The 20,177-nt window shown below is 36.0% G+C and overlaps 2 protein-coding genes and 1 long non-coding RNA gene across 4 annotated transcripts; 1 reads left to right on the forward strand and 2 right to left on the reverse strand.

The window, feature by feature from the left end:
- The first annotated feature begins 311 nt into the window (after nucleotides 1-311).
- On the forward strand, nucleotides 312-4,341 carry LOC103445719 (F-box/LRR-repeat protein 17-like). Its single transcript, XM_008384741.4, has 11 exons — nucleotides 312-1,176; nucleotides 1,500-1,601; nucleotides 1,820-1,964; nucleotides 2,080-2,264; nucleotides 2,396-2,500; nucleotides 2,972-3,069; nucleotides 3,156-3,367; nucleotides 3,445-3,511; nucleotides 3,625-3,710; nucleotides 3,828-3,926; nucleotides 4,024-4,341. Exons 1-11 carry the CDS (start codon nucleotides 380-382, stop codon nucleotides 4,087-4,089), a joined length of 1,962 nt encoding a protein of 653 aa, XP_008382963.2. The 5' UTR covers nucleotides 312-379; the 3' UTR covers nucleotides 4,090-4,341.
- Nucleotides 4,342-6,788: 2,447 nt separating this feature from the next.
- Nucleotides 6,789-10,301, reverse strand: AUX/IAA7.1 (auxin-induced protein AUX28). The gene is made up of 5 exons (XM_008384740.4): nucleotides 9,812-10,301; nucleotides 8,368-8,609; nucleotides 8,010-8,145; nucleotides 7,346-7,407; nucleotides 6,789-7,236 (listed from the first exon to the last, which is right to left on the reverse strand). The coding sequence occupies exons 1-5, from the start codon at nucleotides 10,105-10,107 to the stop codon at nucleotides 7,199-7,201; spliced, it is 774 nt and encodes a 257-aa protein (XP_008382962.1). The 5' UTR covers nucleotides 10,108-10,301; the 3' UTR covers nucleotides 6,789-7,198.
- A 2,408-nt stretch (nucleotides 10,302-12,709) lies between these two features.
- LOC139188429 (uncharacterized) lies at nucleotides 12,710-13,932 on the reverse strand. Of its 2 annotated transcripts, none has more exons than XR_011571842.1 (4): nucleotides 13,660-13,932; nucleotides 13,496-13,573; nucleotides 13,344-13,412; nucleotides 12,710-13,044 (listed from the first exon to the last, which is right to left on the reverse strand). It is a non-coding gene; the product is annotated as an uncharacterized lncRNA (long non-coding RNA). The 2 variants fall into 2 exon arrangements; XR_011571843.1 differs by having other exon boundaries at nucleotides 12,710-13,077.
- Nucleotides 13,933-20,177: the final 6,245 nt, after the last annotated feature.

Genomic DNA, 20,177 nt, shown 5'->3' on the forward strand with positions numbered 1-20,177 from the left:
TTGGATTTTGTATTTGTTAACTTATGAATAACATTATTTCCAATTTAAAAAACATAAATTATATTTTACCACATTTGTTTAAAAGACGAGATTTGAAATTATTATGCGGTTGAAAATTAAGGTTGTATATTAAATATTATTTTTATTATCTATTTGTATTATCTCTTTAATAATATGAGAATCACATGCTTTGAAAAAATAATATAAATATATAATATATGTAACATTTGTCGGTGGTAAAATATAATTTACCATAAAAAAAACATGCAGAAATTTTTTTCCAGCAATAGCCGCATTTTCCACCCACCGTCAGCGCCATTTTCGCCATTTGAAACCTTTACGTCAGGCGAAGACAGGCTCTCTCCTTTGCATTATTTTAATGTTTCAAAACCGGCGCGCGAAATCCCGCTTTTATCTCCCGCGCCTTTCCGACCCCCCCACGCGCCTTCTCCCTCTCTCTATATTTCTCACCTCACTCTCTCTCTCAACCTCCTCTCTCTCTCTCTCTACACATCTCAAATCTCCAAAATCCAAAACCATGCAGCAGCGCCACCATCATTACTCAAACCAACCCCATTTCTCCGCCGCCTCGGGTCCCGCCACTCCGTTCGGGTCCCATGTCATCGTCCCCTCCGCCGGATCCGAGTCCAAGCGCGGAAAGAGGCGCGGCAGTTACACCTGCGGCCGATGCGGCCAGCCGAAGAAGGGCCACAAGTGCCACCTCCCTGCCAACTCCACCGCCGATGACGCGTTCGTCGATGAGGCGCCCTCCCCTTCTCTCTCGGACATCCGCCCCCCTCCGTCGCCACGTCAGCCGCCCTACTCCAACCTCCGCCGAGCGCTATCGTTCGATGACGATGTGGATAGTTCTGGAGGCGGCGGTTTTGACTCTCCGGACCTTGAAGAGTTCGGAGACTCCGGGGACGATATAGATTTGGCTACGGGTTTGGGCGGTCTGCCGGCGAGCTGTCTTTGGGAGATTTTGAAGAGGTTGCCGCCGCCGGGGCTGTTGTCGGCGGCGATGGTGTGCAAGGGGTGGAGGGAGACGACGAGGAGATTGTGGAAGGCGGCGGAGATGCTTAGGATTAGGGTTCCGACGAGGGCTCAGGTCGGTTTTGTTGGATCGGTATTGCAGAAATGCCCGGGCCTCGTGAACCTATCTCTTAGAATGGAAAGGTATTAGTGCTCTATGTTTCAGATCTATGGTTTCACCTAACAGATCTGCTTACAGCGATGAGCTTTGAAGATAAAGCAATCTAAACGGAAAAAAATGAACTCGATGTGGACTAAAACTGAAATAAAAGAAAAAAATTAAAGGCTAAAACGAAATGGGGTTTTGATGGAATGCAATAGGTAGAATTATACTGAATTGATTTGATCTATAAGGATTTGATCTGATGCAGCGTTGTTTTCGAAATCAGCGAGCTACATTGTAAATTCTTGTATTCTAAATAATGCATCGTGCTTTGGTAATTAATTTGATAAATTTTCTGTTGCAGTGATGTGGATGCAACATTGCTGGCGTGGATTACATTTTCATGCCCAAATCTTGAGTTCTTGGAGATAAATACCGCCGGAAGCGCTATCAATAGGATCACGGGGTATGCTTCCTCTTCTTTTTTAGCTTCTATGTTCCGTTCTTCGCAGGTTTAATCGTTTATCTGTTGTCTTAAATTGAGCTGCTGTTTTATTGGGCATTTAGATTGATATGGTTGGCTATTTTCTGTTCGCTACTCTTTGTTGTGTGGTGTGCATTTGATAAAACAGTGCTTGTGTTGGCTGATTAATTCAACCCCTTCCATGATTTTTAAAACTACAGGGATGAACTGGGTCGTTTCGTTGTTGATAGACGATTCCTGAAAAGCCTTAAGATGGAAGGTTGTTCTAACTTATGTGGATTTTCTCTCTGTTCATCAAGTCTTTCTACAATTTGGCTTTCGGGTCTTTACTCCCTCTCTAAGATGGTGATTATTTTTCTCTTTCCTCTTTGTCTGTCGTGCAGTTGCCGATTTCCCTTTTTTGTTTTCAATTTATTGTTAAAAGACTTCTCTTTTACTCATTCACATTCCCTTTTCACAGGTTTTCAATTGTCCCAATCTAAAAGAGATATCTGTAGACTTTTCTCACGAAGAAAATGATAATACTGATCTTGTTACCATGGCTGATGTGCTGGGAAGGAATTGCCCAAGGTTACAAAACATACACATTGCATCAATCCGGCTTTCCAACGCTGTTGTGCTTGCCCTTACAGCAGCAAAGCTAAGGTTTGCCACTAAATCTGTTTTGAGGCTAATCTTATCATATGAATAGGCTGCTGCAATGATGTTTAGTGAACGAACTCTCTTCGATCAATGCACAATTAGTCTCATGAAGATTGTTTGACCATGTCATCCAGGGGGTTGAGAATGCTTTCTCTTGTCCTTGGGTCTGAAATCACTGATGCATCTGTTGCTGCCATTGCTTCGAGTTACCAGAACTTAGAATTACTTGATCTGAGCGGGTATGTTTTCAGTCATATGGTTCAATTGCAATAGTCTTTGTAGTTAACCTTTGATTGTCTGATATTTTCAATGTTTGATTATAGTGAGTTATTGCTTTGCAAAACAGATCCTCGAAATTTATCATCCTAGGTCCAGGAAGGTTGCGATTCTGTTTAGAATAAATGGGAATTCCATCCCTTTATGGAATGACTCATGTTTTAAACCTTTCCACCAGAACTGTTAACAGATTAGTAGTCAGATGAGTTGCAATGATCTTTCAAATTGTTACAATGAACCATGAGATGCAATGACTTTTATTGTTGCCTAAATTTTTTTCCTTGAATAAACATTTTTGCTGACTCTAAACTTTCAACTGCAGGCTTTCTAATGAAAGCAGAAAACAAATTTGTTTCACGAATAGTTGAAAATGTTTGCTTCTCTATCCATTCATTCTTTGAGATGTAACGTTTGGCTCTCCATTTTGATTACAGATCTAGCATCAGTGATAGTGGCATTGGAATTATTTGCAATGTGTTCCCTGATACTCTATCGAGACTACTTGTTGCTCTTTGCCCCAACATCAGTTCAAGTAATCACCTAGACCATGGACTAAAACTAGTAATTGATTAGTTACACATAAACTTTAGTTGACAAACTATTGCATGTACTATTCAGGTTTCATTCAATTTGCTACAGCGCAGCTGCCCCTGCTTGAACTCCTGGACTGTGGCATGACCATATGCGATCCTAATTCTCCCTCTGATGAAACCAATGTCCGTGAACTCCCTCAAGCATCCAATGATAAAGTACACAACAGTTACCAGAAGCTGATTATCAAACATGCCCGGTTGAAAAAACTGAGCTTGTGGGGTTGTTCTGGCTTAGATGTGAGTTCCTGAACCGAATACTTAATTTTGTTCTGGTATAGTTTCTTTTCTGGTTCTTAATTTTCAATCTAATGCAGGCTCTGTATTTAAACTGCCGAGAACTCAATGATCTGAACTTGAATTATTGCAAAAATTTGTACCCAGGTATCCCATTTGCTCTCCTCCTCATTTTAGCTAAGGTTTCTATCAATTCTTTATATGGTGAAAATTTTGGTGAATTTATTCGTATAGTTTAGTGATTGTTTGTATTTATGCAGAGAGATTGGTGCTTCAGTGCCCCAATTTAGAAAATGTGCATGCATCAGGTTGTCAAGAATTGTTGATTGGGGCCATTCAGAGCCAGGTAATCATCAGTACCCTCTCTATTTGGCATACACCCTTTGATTGGTTTTTCTAATATCAAATGAATCCCGCGTAAAGAAAGCGATCTGATCTAGCATTTTGATGTGTTGGATTGTAGGTTGATAACAATGCTGCCGCGGATAACCTATTACCATGTAAGCGCCTAGCTGATGGCTCGAAGAGGGTTGGGGTGCCTCATTTTCTCAGTGCTGAACAGGTAATGCCTAAACTCTCCAGTTTCTCATTCTATGATAGTTCAGAATCATGCCTATACGTTTCTGTAAATTTTGTTTGTTTGTTTGTTTTCGGTGCAGCCATCTGAGGATCATAAGAAGCGAAGAAAGATCGAGAGGCGGAAGTGCAATGTGCTTGTGTTGTGAGCAACCTCGTTGGATGCCATGTTGGTTTCACAAGGCTCTCTGTACTATTACCCTGTCAACATTATGTTTTATTATCCTTAATCACAATAGGGTAGGGTTGGGGGCTGTTGCCTTGTAGAATTATTATTTGCCTTTTCTTTCAAGAAAACTAAATGTTGTTTTTAGCTTTTGGCTTCAGAACTAATTAGTCCATTTCCAAATTGGAGACATTGGATTTCATAAACCTCAATTAAATAAGGGGTTGTTTTATTACATTTATGTTTTATTTTTAGGTTGTATCTTAATTCTACTTTTCTAACAATAAACATGTTTTGATGTTGTTTGTTACATGAACCAGCATTATTTCTATACCAAAAACATGTTGTGGAGGGTTTCTTTTCTAACAATAAGCATGTATTTTAGATTTTAGCTTTTTAGAACCTTGTTTAGAATAGATTGTATGTATATTGAATACTTGCACCACAAGTAACTAAATTTCTTTTATAAAGGATTGTGCCAATTTTTTGCTCAAGTTTGATTCCTTTTAATGCCTTGTTTGTTAGGGATTTTAATTGTTTTTTTTTTATGTTGGACAAGAGACTATTGAGATGTGGTTAAATATAAATTGATTATATTCTAGCGCACCACTTTAGTCATTCACAACATAAAGTAAATACAAGAAGTGATAAAAACAGTAAGTGTGTAACTAAAATTGATATTAATATTGCTGAATATCACAAAACAAAGTACATATACATATATATATATACATACATACATACATACATACACATATATATATGAACTTAGAACGATCAATAAAGCTCTTGTCGGATTGGATGTGAGACCATCAGATTGGGTTAAAGATGCTTCCTTGTAAAGGTTACAACCAAAGAGACTAATTGTCTTAAGGTTGGTAAATCGATACTAAGCAAAAGAGATGGTAGTTAAGCAAATTCTAATTGGTTTTAGAGTCGAAGGGGAGGTTTTCTAAAGTTCTAAGGTCTTGGTTTTAAGTAGTCTTTTGATAAGGCAAAATGAATGAAAAAAGGTAGGGAGCTTTTGGTTTGAAAGCTTATAATCTATTTTGTTGAATGATCTGAGTGTCCTGTACTTTGAGTCATTCACTTGTATTTATAGACCTTTCACTTCTTCCTTCATTGCTTCCTATGTTTCCATTTGAAGACGACCTAGTATTACTTTCCAGAAAGTAATGCACCAATAAAAAAGTAATCCAAAATATATGGATGATAAATGTAGATTAGCATAACTAAGACGGTGGTTTTGCCTAAATCCTTGATCACCTTCTCACCAAAACACCGAAGTGCTTTGCATTTAGTGCTGTTTGCAATCAAGATGAAAGACCGAGATTTTGGTATCTTTGACAAGTAAAAAATAATCGTAGGCATGCACTGTTTATTTAGAATAAATTAAAGGCATAACTGCATAAGTTCTATTTCCTTGAAATTATCATATTAGGCCAAACCAAGGCCCAATAATATATTATTTTGTGTAAACAGACGCTTTCTTTCCATCAGTATTGCATCATCGCATGCATGCAAACTCAAGGCCTATCTTCATTTTCCTTGGAAGATATGAACTGGGAAGTAATTTATGCACTCTAAAATTTGCTTTCACACTCCATATTCACTCATGAGGGTAAGAAGTTTACTTTTGGAATGCAAAGAACATATCCCACTAGAAACATTAGGATTAATCATTCAAGGCTGTTAAAACACCTCCTATTTCCTCCTGATTTGGATTCCCCCAATGAGTTTGCACTTTGCATGGATACAAGATTTATGATAAACTTACACTAAGGGATGACATAGTGGATTAAGCCTCACAACAGGGTAGCCAGAATAATTCGGTTCAAATTTGTCTTTGGCAATAATCAAATTTACTTACAAGTGAATATTAATATCACTATACCACAGTACTAAGTGGCTGCCACACATTGTGTTGTTTAGTTTCATTTAACTATTACTTATTTTGCTATAACATGAGAAAGTCTAGCAAACATTAAATGAGATTAGAAATAACAATTCATTTCCAAAGTCTAAGACCATCTCCAACCCTTGGGTTAAAACCTAAAATTTTTAACCCAGAAAATTTAGGTTTTAACTCATAAACAATTTTTCTCTTCCAACCCTTATGGGTTAAATTTTTAGCCCGAGATTATTAAAGAATGAATTTAGGATAATTTTTTTTCTTAAAGTAACTTTAAAAGAAAAATATTATGTTTTTAGATTCTGATAAATATTGAAAAATTACTAAAGTGACACTGTGAAACTCGTGGAACACTATAACATAATATGAAACACATAAAATATTTTTTTTAGCTTTTGGATTTCAATTTGGGCCGTTAGAGCTTTTTTTTACTGTTGGATTTGATCATATTAGATCTTAGATGTTGGAGTCAATGAATTCAAAGGTTGGAGCAAATTAAAGTAAGTTTAGAACTTAAAATTTGAGTTTTACACCAAAAGATTGAAGTAGGTCTAAGGTAATAAATATAGAAAAGAAAAAAAGAATGGTCATGCATATATTAATGCCTAATTAACATGCACATGCTCCTGTTCCCTTCATCAACTACGTCCTCGAAGCATTCCCAATTAATATCTTCTTCACTACCACTTTTTTATGCACACTGAAAAAAAAAACCCATAAAATTCAAGGACTCGATGTTCTAACCAACTTAACGTACATTAAGAAGAATATTTACCAAAAATAGAAAGTATATTGGATTAAAATAAAAACACACAAATAATTAAATACAACAAATTAACCACATAATTAACTGGTGCATTACATTATTATGCTTAAGCAAGCCAATTATTAATACTAAACAAGCAAACACCAAGCCGTCCTTGAGCGTACTTAAGACAGATCGTTCGATCGAGTTTAAATGGTTCTGTCCATGATAAAAACTCAAATTTTAAGTATCTCACTTTATATAATTACACATATAATGATCAAACCATAACATTAATATTACAAACAAACGTATCCAATCAGTCGAACAACCTGCTCAATCCATCTGCGCGTTTCCGGTGGTTTTCGATTTGATTTGCCGTGACCGCGACGAGATCAAAGGAGCAGGCTGTGATGATCATTCGTTACTAGTACTTCAGCTCCTGTTCTTGCATTTCTCCATGGCCCTTGGTGCTGAAATATTCATATTTCAACATGTTTTAGTAAGCTAGTTGATTAAAGAAAGTTTAAAGGATAATCGTGATGAATGGTGGTTGATTAATGATTGAAGATAGATACTAACCTAGTCCAACAGCCTCCTTGCTCTTCATTATGCGCAATCTCTTGCATGATTCAACAAACATCCTGCTTGCACAAGAGAACATGTTTAACTAAAATAAATAAACTTGAAGTTGAATGTTTAGGGGGTTCTTGATAAACATTTTGTTTCTAATTTTTAATTTTTAGAAAGCTAAAAACTTGTTTGATAACCAATTACAAATTTCAGAAGAATGACAACTGATTTTAAAATGGAGCCAAATTTCAAAAACTTTTAAAAATATTTTTCTGATTTTTCAGTTTTCAAGAAAATAAAATGATAACAATTACTAAATAACTTTTCACGTATTTAAATTGTAACTAAAACTAAAATACTTATCAAAAGACTTCTTGAACTATCTTAGCTAGGGTTGGAATTAATGAGCTCCAAACACACTTTCTATCCACCTCCTACGATAGGAATTCTCGTAGAATCTCTTAAATTTAGACAGTGAGAAAGAAGATCCTAACCGTAGTTACTAATATTTTAAATAAAACTTTATTCCTATTGGTCTACAGTCATTATCACTCCATGAATTAGAGAGTATGATTGAAATAATTTATTTTTGTCAGAGAGCTAAATAACTTTTTAGTCTTTTTAGTAAAAAATTAACCGAAAAAATAAAAAGTATGATTAGAGATGTTCTTACTCCCATGGCACATCGCCAACCAGCATCCAATCACCATCCTTGTCTTCGTATGTTGGAATGTAATCAGAACCGTTGAGAACATCCATCAGCTTTCTCTCATTCATGAAGTCCTTCATTCCTTGGGATCCACAATTTCCTTCAATGATTGAAAATTTTATACCATTACTCCAAGTATCATAATAATTGAAAATTTAACAGACAAATAATGCATTAACTTGTTCCAAAAATATAAGAGAGGTGACTCCGCACACCCTTTTTTCTCCTTACGTACTCTTATTTATTTTTAGCAGTTAGAGAGATAAAAATTAACAAAATTGTGCATAAATCATCTTTTGAAAATATAGATAAAAGTAGTTACCAATGGTGAAGGAGCTGAACATTTTGGCTAGGGCATCAGAGAGCTCAGGGTAACTCTTGTACATCTTCAAGTCGACCTTGCGAAGGTATGGTGCACCATCCATGCTAACCTTCACCAAAACTGCATTATTATTGCTGCCCTTGTTCATCTGCTCACTTTCTCCATCATTCGTGCTCTTTTGCACCGCCGTGAACATGTTCTTTCGAAAAGATCGCACCGGTGGCCAACCCACAACTTGTGCCCTATTAATTAATAGTAACATTAGTTTGTTTTTTTTTTCTCTGGACAGAAATGATAGAGAATTTCATTGATTAGAACAAACACATACAACCAAGCATTACAATGAGTTGCTAGATGGGTACATTTCTCCATTGATCAAACATCTTGATCTGGAGATAAATCCTCACAAATTGGCATACAAGGAAAACCCCTACTAGGCAGCCACAACACAACAACAAGAACCATTAGCCACGGGTAAAGATCTGCCATAAAGACGGTAAATGTAACAGACCTTGCACCGGAACCACAAAAGTCATCACAAGAACGAGACCAAAAAAGCCATCACAAGGATGAGCCCACAAACAACTCGCTAAAGTGATAAAACGCAGCCCACTAAGCAGGACAAAACAACACAAAATGGAAAACTACCTATCCGAGAATGAAACCATCAATCAGCAAGTTTATAGCTAATTACTTTTCTGTTTTCGTTAAACCGATTATATTTAACATGATTATTTGTAAGCTCAAGTTATTAAGAGTACGTAATAAATTTTATAAAATTCTATTTAAGTTCAATTCTCTTCTCTCCAGCATCGGTTGACTCAAAGAAAAAAAAATATATTCAGAATTTAGTGCTACTAATTAACTAGCTATAAGTTATATAAAAACTAATTTTTGCAATATATAATTTCTTAATTTCATTTCAAATTATATTTCTCCTTAAAATAGGAAGATCCGGAAGCCAAGTCATCCAATACAGTCAACAATTTAAGTCCAGTTATTAAGTAATTTGTTTACACACAATACATATGAATTAAGTAATCAAATTTGATCAATCTCAGTTTTTATTCATTTTTTCTTTCATTTTATGATGAAAAAATGTCCCGGGGGAAAGGAAACAACCATGCATGTATCCAAAACTAGAAGAACTTTCAGAGAAGAAAATCTTAATTTTTCAAAAGTAGAAATCTATGAGATGCATGGAGCAAAAATTAATTGGATTAGTTCTTGTAATAACTAATTAAATTGACTAGAGATATACATGGCTAGCGGAAAAAGTCATGAGTCAGGACTCAGGAACATGCCAACATACATTATATGGCATCAATTATATATTATTAATTAGGGCCATCATATCAATTATTGAATGGCAAAAACATGAAGCACACACATGTTCATAATTATCAATAATGATCATATCGTGATTATATCATCATCAACTTACTTGGCGGCAGGAGGCTTTGCTGGATCGGAAGCCCGAAAATCAAGGTTGTTGTTCTTCTCCTTGTTGGTCTTGGACTTTTCAGCACTGCCATCTTTCCCACCAGTACTATTTGTCTCCTTAGAATTATTAGAAAGATTAAGCTTCAAATCCACACAAGTACTAGCATCAGTACTAATATCACTCTCAGTTTCAGAAAACCCTCTCTTCCTCATCACGATCACCTGATCTCCATCACGGACGCCGCCGCCACCACCACCCGGCAACCCTAGCCTCAGCTCTGTCTCTTCGAACCCCATCTGATGATTAACTTCTCTCTCACTCTCTCACTCTCTAAACTCTTTCTTTCTGTAATATTGCTAGCTAGCTTGGCTTTTGGTGTTTCTTTGCGTTGATGTTTGATATTTGATCTTTTTGGAAAAAATAATAGTGTGGGGAAGGATTAGGAAGGAGGGGACTGCTTGGGCTGGCGTCGGTATTAATATGCGAATGGGTGCACTGTATACCCGGAAATGGTTCTTGACACGTGGCATACTGCATGAGCTGGCTTTTACAACCCTGCTGGGCTACGTGACGACACCACTGTTGATGTTATCTATCCTACAATTGTTGTGTGGGTGGATGGTGTGGATCGTGGAATCTCCACTGTGGACAGCGATATATACCTTATTACTATATTACTAATTATTCAATATTCACGTAATAGACTAATTATACAACGTGACTGTGTTTCAGTTCAATGCGACATAAATTCCTAACTTGCTAAGGGAAAGCTGATGATAATATGAGGCATGAGCAATGAGCTACGTAAAAGGGGCATATAAGTCAAGATTTTGGTTATAAATTATTTAGATATACAGGACCACTGCAAGTGCAAGCATTGGATCAATAAGTTTCAGAGCTCAAAAAATTAACCCACTTACCAATTGATCGTCTTTTCCACTTTGTTGGGAAGGGGGGAGAGCCAGCCAGCTAGCTATGTGTATTACTAACTTCTTTATTCCCACTTTTTAGGGCCAACTCTGGGGAAGAAAGTACACAGACAACAAATTCTCTAATCCCGAACGCCCCTCTAGCCAAAATTTGAGGACTCGCTTTATCCCTTTTCAATTCCATTTTAACAATTTTTGTTCGAGAAAATTATACTCTCTTTATAAGTTTTTAAGTAAAGAAAATTCACCGCTTGTTCTCTTAATAGATTCGACACATGCATGTTTTGGTCAAGTAAATCTTACACTTGTGTCTGTCAAAGTTCGACTTAATTAGTACGCTTTAATTTATAGATCGTCTCACAATTATTCTTTACTATTAGATTGTCCATGCATATGCTTGTTTGCTCTAATTACTTTACTGATTATCTTCTTTCTTGACTGCTAACTCTTTCTTCTTTCATTCTTTTTTCCTCTTCAACCATGATATTTATAAGATATATATGCCGGAAATGCTGGAAGGTGTTCCTTTCTTTATATCTAGCAAGATGTGCATATATCTTAGCTATGCGGTCGGTTGGTTTTAATTTCTTTTTGTGTTATTATACTCGTTACATACATATGGCTGGCAATCGTTTAAACATCACGAAATTCATAAGAATTGATAAGTGACAATTTGGTAAAATTAATTAATATCCTTCTTTCGCGGTCCCTTATTGGAACAATCAATCAATGAAATTATTCTAAAATTCTGGCTAGAAGGACTTATCAAACTTAATATGAAGAATTATTTAGAAGTAGACATCTCACTCATTCATGCTTAATTTATTCCTCAAAACCCTTAAAGTTGACAATCAATATATGCGTCTTAAGAATATTCAAAAATATTATTGGTGAAGCGGTTAAAAAACTTCAAATGGAAATGATTTCCGACGTTGTTTACGTTTGTATGTTGATTATATTTTGATTTATGCAATTTTACGGTCATTATGTGCAAAGAAAAAAGAGTGTGAAAACGTCACTTCGCCATAATGTGTATATATATGTACCACCATGCTTTGGTATTTTATATACGTCCACCATACAATGTTAGTGAAACATGCAAAAAGTAAATGTTGGGTTGTACCCTTTTATCGCTTCACCAAAATAAATTGTTGGAAGAAAAAAGCAGAAAGTGGTGCAATAATATGACAGGCACTCTCAACTGTTCGTCGTTGTTAGGGCATGCTCACAGTACGTGTGGTGTTCATCATCTGTCTGATGCTATATGTATGCACCCTTTGGTGGCCACGAATTAAATTTTACTTTTGTTGCACAAATGGCTTGTCAAATCATAATTCCTCTACAAGCTTGTTTCAGTGAGTCGTTTACATACGCACAAATAATCGAACATCAATAATCACGAATCAATCACGCGTGTATTGTAACTGATGCTAGCATTCTCCTAATCTGTTTGTAAAAAGTGTTTGATGAGCGACCCCTGCTGCAAGTGCACAAATAAATTTAGAACCATTTCTCGCATAGATGCAATACTTCCATACCAACTTAGCTGCACGGACATCACAACCGGGACACCATATATAGGCTAACCCCACTAATATGGGGAGTTGGTAATCGTTTGGTCTTCTAAATTATTTGTAGCTAGTAATTAACCAATGTTTTGTAGAGACACTAATAGATAAAAAGAGCTATCTTCTCGGCTTCCGGAAGGGTGGATTGTCATGACGAAGTCACCTGTTGATCCCCTTTTAAAGAAAAAAAAAAAAAACAGAGCTACACAAAATTGACAAACTTTATAACTGCATATTGTTAGAGCTAAATTTTCTAGAGAATAATGACTTACATGAGATATGTTCACTGCCAACATGACATCTTTGTCCAAGCATACAACACTTAGTGTAAGTTCCACTCCACATGTGATGGAACACTGATTCCATATAAGTTGCGTTCCTATTCTAGGGTTATACGAGAGTGTGAAATTTGTTTGTACAAAATATATAAATAGTTTTTGACAAACAATAAGATAATTACATTAAATGAATCTAAACTACAAAAAGATTGATTCAATTTTAGATACAAATGATGAATCAATTGCATTAGCCAACTTGACTAAAACATTTAAAAACTCTTGTTTTTAGTTGGGTTGTTGGTTGAGTTGAGAAAGGAGTGGGACCCATTAGGCATGCAGCGAGTGAGATTCATTGCCATTGGGTGGGTCGTACAATTGATTTTGGATTTGGGCCCACGGAGGGGAGCATGTGAAGTTGTTGGGTCTGTCACCCGTCAAACCCGATCCCATGTGCGGCACTGCAGGGCATCCCACTAAGGTATGATTTGGTACTGAGATGATTAAAAAAAAAATAGGTATAAAAAAAAGTTGGGAGTATTTTTGTATTTGGTTAAACTTCCAACTTCAAATTTTTGTCACAATTTTGGGTGAAAAAAGCCAAAAAACAAAAGCAGCAAAATGCAGCTTTGAAAAATTGGATTTTCAGCTTCTACGCAAACCTCTTTTTTTAAGAGGCGCTGAGCGCTTTAATGAAACTTTCAAATACCCAAAATAACCTTAAGCAATTAAAACTTCACACAGAGGTTCAGAGATTTACCCAGTCGTCGATTAGGAATGAATTGGTCTTTGATTAGTTGTAATGGCACCAATGATGCTTCGTTGGTTTCTGGGCAGAAAATACAGAACATGCATTAGCTCTAGTCCTTCGAATTTAACCTCAAACTTCACAGATAAAGTCAAGAGAGTTACCCAGAGTTGAGATTTGGCAATTGGTGTAGATTCAGTCTCGAGTTCGCCGGACAAATGACCAAGAAGGTCACCAGATTTCTGGGCATGAACACAAAGAGGGCATTTGGGGTTAAATCCCAAGAATTTCATGCTAAAATTTGATATGCAGGATACAAAAGTTGTACCTGAGATTAAATGAAGGTTGAATTGAGTTTGAAGCACCCGATTTTGTTAAGCCTCAGGTCAACTCGTCAAAGAGTTTTTCACCAAGAGGGAAGGGTTGGCATTCTTCATTTTTTGAGTACTTGATCTTCACATGCAACACCACCATTCGAATCCATAGGTCAAACTACACCTAAAACAGGGAATATTGGTATGGATTTTACTCGAAAATTGGCGGTGATGTGGGTGATTCTCTCGGTAATTAGAGAGAGTGAGAGTATCATAGTTAGAGAAAGAGTTAGAGAGAAAGGAGAGTCTCACGAGAAAAAGGGAAAAACGAGAGAAGAAGAGGGAGACCAAATAAAAGGAGTGGGCCCCTTAAGGCAGACTAAATAAGACCAAACCATTTTTGGTCATTTCATACAGTCACAACTGTTTTACATAAAAGTTTACCAAATACTATAATACCGTTTTTTTTTCCAAAATCACTTTTACAAAAAAGTTTATCAAACATTCTGCTGCTTTATTTCACAACTGCTTATTCTCACAGCACAACAGAAGCAGTTTTTTTTTTCAAAGCACAGTAATACCAAACCAGCCCTGACCTTCACATTTCCTTCTTCATTTAATTATTCTTCTTATTCTTCCTTTTTTTTTAATTTTTGATTTTTGATTATATTTAATTTAACTCTATAAATTATAATGTCATGACCAAAATTGACCCGTTGACCAATGGACTCGATGTACCAAAAAAGTCGAAGAGAAGAACCTTCATAATTTTCAACTCTTGCTCACAGACTCATCAAGCAAGATGCTTAGAGGTCAGATAGATCTTCTGATATCCAGTCAAGATAGTGTTACATATACGATATCATATAACAAAAAAAAATATTCCGCTCTTTACATTTAATGAATAATTTTTTTTGTTAAGACAAATTATAGTTTGACACATACGTATCAATATCATTTGTATATTCTCTACAAAGCAATACTTTAAGTTACTTTATCGTATATAAGGGGAGAAAGATTTATATTCGAGTGTAATGGAGCAGGTTGGCGCACTATCATTCACTAGCAAACTTGTCAAACCCTCACATACATTCGTGATTTTTCTTTTTAGTTATTTTAATAAATTAATTCTGCATACGTATCAAATTGTAATTTATAATAAAAGAGAAACGACTTATCATATGTAAATAATAATAAAGTCATATATAATATAATTCATGAGATATATCTTTCTTGTATAAAAATTTCGAGACTTTGATTTATATATGGTTGTATCATGGCATCATATGCCAATGTACCACATAATTAACAAGAAAAGGTATAATGCAATACCCATCTGCCAAACTGCTCGATCATGATCAGTAATCATTGTAATTTAATCATAACATATTTCTCTTGTTAATAATTTTAATTTTTGTTCGTACGTAAACAATAATTATTCAATGATTAAAATCATATATATAGGTAACTCTAGTTTATTCCCTTCTATTAATTTTCCCTTCCTCCTTTCACCACAACTAGATTAATTATTCATTGGACGGTGTTCTGTAAGAATCATGCATGTTAAAAATAGATTAAAGTCAAATCGTTTCGGGATTAGGGTTTGAAGCAAAGAAGGGGCCGGTCAGTCAAACCAACAATATTTTGTTCTCCAATTCTCTATGCATGGAATCTTTTTATTCCCTTAATACATACATACATATACATATACATATATATATACACACACACATATAATCCCCCATTAAATCTTTATGAACATGTCAAGTAGCTACTTGCAAGACAATATATATATATATATATATATATATATATATATATATATTTATATATAGTAGCTTCTGCTTGCTGTAGCTGTATAGCTCATGCATGCAACATATGCTATATACTATATGGCACATATATGATAGATCCACCGATTAGCAGTTTTATGTTTGTTAATATAACTCTATATAAAAGATTATCAAATCAAGGTTTAACATGACATGAATATTTCTGTGTTACTACTTGTTCATTTGGCAACATATGTATGCTTACATGCCTTGTAACTAGACCCTTTTGTATTATAGAAATATTTATTTATAAGGTGCCACAATTCATATCTAAAGTACAAACTGCAGTGTGAACGCATTGCATTATGCTTCCATTGGCATCAGTGGCGGATCCAGGAAATAATATTAGGAGGGTTAGTAAGAATAGTGTGCGTAGCGCATTTTTTTTTTACCAGAAATAGCATGCATATCACCATTTCATGGAGTCTTGGTAGGCCTAAAGTCATTTGGAAAGGCATATTGCACACCTGTTAATGTATGCAAGGGGCAGTACCTAAGGTATCTATGGATATTCACCGAGTCTTGGTAGGCATGAAGTCAGTTGGAGGGCATGTATGAAGCCAACTCTAATCTTCAAAAGGGCAGCACCCAAGGTATCCATTGATATTTACCAAAGTTTGGGGGGGGGGGGGGTAAGCTGACCCCCCTGCTCCTCAATGCATCCGCCACTGATTGGCATTAATGTTGTGTAACTAGTTGGTGCCTTCCTGATTCAGGTCGGGGGTGGTCTCACTTCTTTCCCTTGCTTTGAAGAAAGATTTATAGGGCACGGGTATACTGTTGTTTCATGTCAACTATGAAATGACAAGTGTTAGCTCCTCTCCACATAACAGTATATGATCGGCACTGAACACCACGAAAGCAATGTACTAACTGTGAGGCTGTGAATGTAAAAGAGTCACATATTGGTGAAAGGAGAAACTTTGCAAGGACTTACAAGAGGTTATGCTACTCCTGATATTGCCAATTGATTTTATGGTGAAACCACAACTTTCTTCACTAACTAGTTTCTTGTAAGTTATTCTTCTTGCTCATAGTCGATCCTTTCCTAACCTACCTAATGGAATAGGTATGTATATATAATTTGTGATATTACATAAAGTTGTTCTTACATTTATGAATAACCGTTAGCCGTTGATACAAGTAAGTAGTCTTACAAAACATCACCGACTGACATCCACCCAAGACTGGGCAACTGTTGCCAGCATGTAGTTCATAATTGAGTGATGATGATACACACACACACACACACACTGTACGTACAATGTATGAGTGTGACAAGCTTCACGAAGAGACGCGACATGAAATATGGGTATGCATGGCATGTTATGGCGGCATGCATGATGGGCAAGAACCAGTATATATATTTAGGACCACTCTTCCTTCAAAAACTGGGACGCTCTTCCTTCTGAAAAAGGGACAAGCTCTTCGGGTAATGGGCCTCCTTAGCTTCTTCAAAACCCTAAAACTCCAAAAACTTCAAACTTTTGCATTGCATACGTGTGGATTAAGACCCACATGATCTCGACATCGATCAATCTTATCATGTCACACGTGTGTACGTACATTGGTCTTCCAATTTGCCCTATCTCATCTATTATTAATTACGGTGGCCAAAATGCATGGACATGATAAGAGGGAAGTAGCGAAGGCAGAGGCAGACGCGAAGAAATCAATGCCCTGAGAGTCCCTGGCCCAATCTATTTAGGAAGATGATGAAGATTGAAGGTGGTAGACCCGATCATCAACTCGTCTTGTCTGCAGTCCTTGTCGAGCGGGAACTGATTCAAGACTCCGAGTGTGAAAACATATGCTTTTAAATATTTGAACTACAAACTCGTTGTATATTTCTTACCGTACTAAATTTAGCTAACCCTAGCTTGCTGGTTGACACAAAAGAGTGTTCAACGTTGAATGGCTTAATCGTGACACTTTTCTTTGTCCTTTGCCCCTCCTTTTTGCATGCTTATCAGTTCTGAGTTGTTCCTTGATGTGTTCATGTACATATCCCTGTCGAAAACTCAGAATTTGGCTGTCCGAGTCCAGAAGTTGCTTCGAACCAGCTGCTTCGAACCATCTAGCTAGGTCGTGTCGGTGGCCGTTCTTCAACTTCTTCTTCTTCTCCTATTTATTTATTTATTTTTTTTAAATTGCTTATTTTGTGAATCCTTGATAAAGCATGCATGGTCTTTACCCAAAAATTGATGGAGAAAAACTCGAATATGTAAAACCTTTTGGTGGAATGGTAATTATAGTAGTAGGAAACCGTTAAGGGAAGGGATTCCTATATATATATATATATATATATATATATATATATAGATATATTTTTTATTTATTTATAAAAATGGGGATTAGTTGTGGAGTTCACACCACATCAAACTTTAATGATATGAACCGTCTATTTTTTAAGTTGCACCTCATAGATAATCCTTGCAAAGTATTAGCCAAATCGGAAATGTTTAAGACATCTAATTGAGTTCAAAGAAATTAACGAATACTTTGTTATATAAGAAACAATGAAATTTTATTTTGATAATTAAATAGGCAAATGGTTTCGGATTGAATTAAATTTTTGTAAGGATGATCTATGAAACGAGACTTACAAAATAAACAGTTCGGATCGTTGAAGTTCGATGTGGAGTAGGCCTCACACCTGATCCCCATTTTTTTTTTTCAAAAAATTAGGGATCCCTTAGTAGTATATATATGTATATGTATATGTATGTATGTATGTATGTATGTGTGTGTGTGTGTGTGTATTGGATATGGGACGTTTGCTTTTGACACACATTTTTGTATGGCCCACTTCGTAATGTATTTTAACAATTAACCGTCTATCTTTTATTTCTTATCTCAAGATCATATTTACCAAAAATACCCAAATCCGAAACCATATGATTGATGGATTAAGTTTATGCCTCGTTTGGCAGCTCGGACCGTACTGACTATTTCTGTCGGATAGGATAAATAGTCACCGGATAGTACTAACTAAATTAGTCGAGCGTTTGGTACAGTATCAGACTAATGATCGTATTATTTATACGGTGTTTGGTATTGAACCGGATAGGACAAGGAAATAAAAAAAATGACAAATCTTTGTTTGTTTAATGAAATCTATCTGTTCCCCTGTTTAAATCAAATTACTAAACAAAAAAAAAAAATGAAATCTATCTCTTCCCCAGATCTTTCTGCCGCACCGTGCCCCACAAACAACCTCACTCCCTTCTCCTTACCTGTTATTGGCCCAAAGAGGTTTGAAATACACCCTCAAGCAGATGAAATCTTTAAAACCCAGTAATTAAAGAAATTAAAAACCCAGAAATTAAAGAAATTATAAACCCAGATGAAATCTTTCCGAATCAAATAAAACCCAGATGTAATCTTTCTGAATTTTCAAATCCTATCATCTATTCCCAGTCAAGGCTCTAAAACCCAGATGAATCTTTTCGAATTTGTGCCGTGGTGGTGCCAGTGGTCTCTCACGTCTCCAATTATTAGACAACAAAGGTGAGGGAGGATAGAGCTGGCGAGAGGAGACGGGGAGAACAAAGCTTGCCGGAGGAGATGGGGAGAACATAGCCGGCGAGAGAAGGAGACGGAGAGAACATCGGGGATGGCGAGGGAAGGCGAGAGAGAGAGCGCGCTCATTTCGCGCGAGAGAGAAGAAAGGGACCCGACTAATCTATACGCCCCTTTTGGACTGGTTTAATAAGAGGGTATATGCCGTATAAAATAAGTGGATCAGATTAAATTAGTCCGGTCCAATTTAATACGAAAGCACACCAAACACTCAGCTCCGTATTAATAGTCCTATCCGATGCTATATACGGCGTACCAAACAAGGCCTTAGTGTTTATTAATTGTAGAATCTTATTCGTCCATTTTCTTTACCACAAAGAAATATTGTAGTGGTTTTAGATTTGTCTAATTGTTTGCAATGATGATCCATGAACGATGTAGTAAAATATAGACGGTTCGAATCTTTGAAATACATTACAAAATAGTCCCTAAAAATGAATTTCAAAACGTGTGTCAAAAGCATGAATCCCAAAATCCCAACTCTCTTTTAGGGCAATGCTAGGTAGACTAAATTTGCAAACTAAATGATGTGTCACCAATAAAAAATAAATACGTTAATCAACATTTAAGTAATAATCGAATCATCAACCTTCATGTGATTTAATTTAGTCTCCCTAATATTACCCCTCTATACATCTATATATCAGTCATTGTGCAACCCCTAAAAAAACTGATATATCCAATAGATTCAACATTGGGAATAAGTAGCTAGCTATGGGAAAAAGATGATGAAGTTAAAATTAAACAACTTCGCAAATCAAATATCCATGTAAAATTTGTTGCTTCAGATACAAGACAAAGTTCTACTTTCTAATACATTTTTGTCATAAAATTAATTAGAATCATGCGTTAGTTCTAGTTCTTGGAACTGTGCGAATAATTATATGCACGAATGTGGTCATTTTCATCATCTTATATTATATTTTCGTCTTCTTAAAAAGGCTCAAATTGGATGATTAGAGAAGTGTTCAAAATTCACACCCATGCATATTGGGATCACATCTCATTTATTTCCTAAGGGTATAGATGTTATTATAGTGTAAGAATAAAATATACTTTTGTGTGTGGACTTGAACATAGCTAAATTTTTTGTGTCAAACAAACAAAACATAGCTATA

This window comes from Malus domestica, chromosome 10, assembly GCF_042453785.1.
Source record: "Malus domestica chromosome 10, GDT2T_hap1".
In the NCBI taxonomy this organism is placed as follows: Eukaryota; Viridiplantae; Streptophyta; class Magnoliopsida; order Rosales; family Rosaceae; genus Malus; species Malus domestica.

What these genes read in the sequence shown, in the direction of transcription:
- LOC103445719 (XM_008384741.4), top strand. Translation starts at nt 380, where the DNA reads ATGTTTCAAAACCGGCGCGCGAAATCCCGCTTTTATCTCCCGCGCCTT. An exon ending in TTTACTCCCTCTCTAAGATG is followed by an intron (nt 1,965 to 2,079) that starts GTGATTATTTTT and finishes CCCTTTTCACAG; the next exon opens with GTTTTCAATTGTCCCAATCT. An exon ending in TTGCAAAAATTTGTACCCAG is followed by an intron (nt 3,512 to 3,624) that starts GTATCCCATTTG and finishes GTATTTATGCAG; the next exon opens with AGAGATTGGTGCTTCAGTGC.
- AUX/IAA7.1 (XM_008384740.4), bottom strand. Translation starts at nt 10,107, where the DNA reads ATGGGGTTCGAAGAGACAGAGCTGAGGCTAGGGTTGCCGGGTGGTGGT. An exon ending in GCAAAGCCTCCTGCCGCCAA is followed by an intron (nt 8,610 to 9,811) that starts GTAAGTTGATGA and finishes ATTAATTAATAG; the next exon opens with GGCACAAGTTGTGGGTTGGC. An exon ending in CAAGGAGGCTGTTGGACTAG is followed by an intron (nt 7,237 to 7,345) that starts GTTAGTATCTAT and finishes TGAATATTTCAG; the next exon opens with CACCAAGGGCCATGGAGAAA.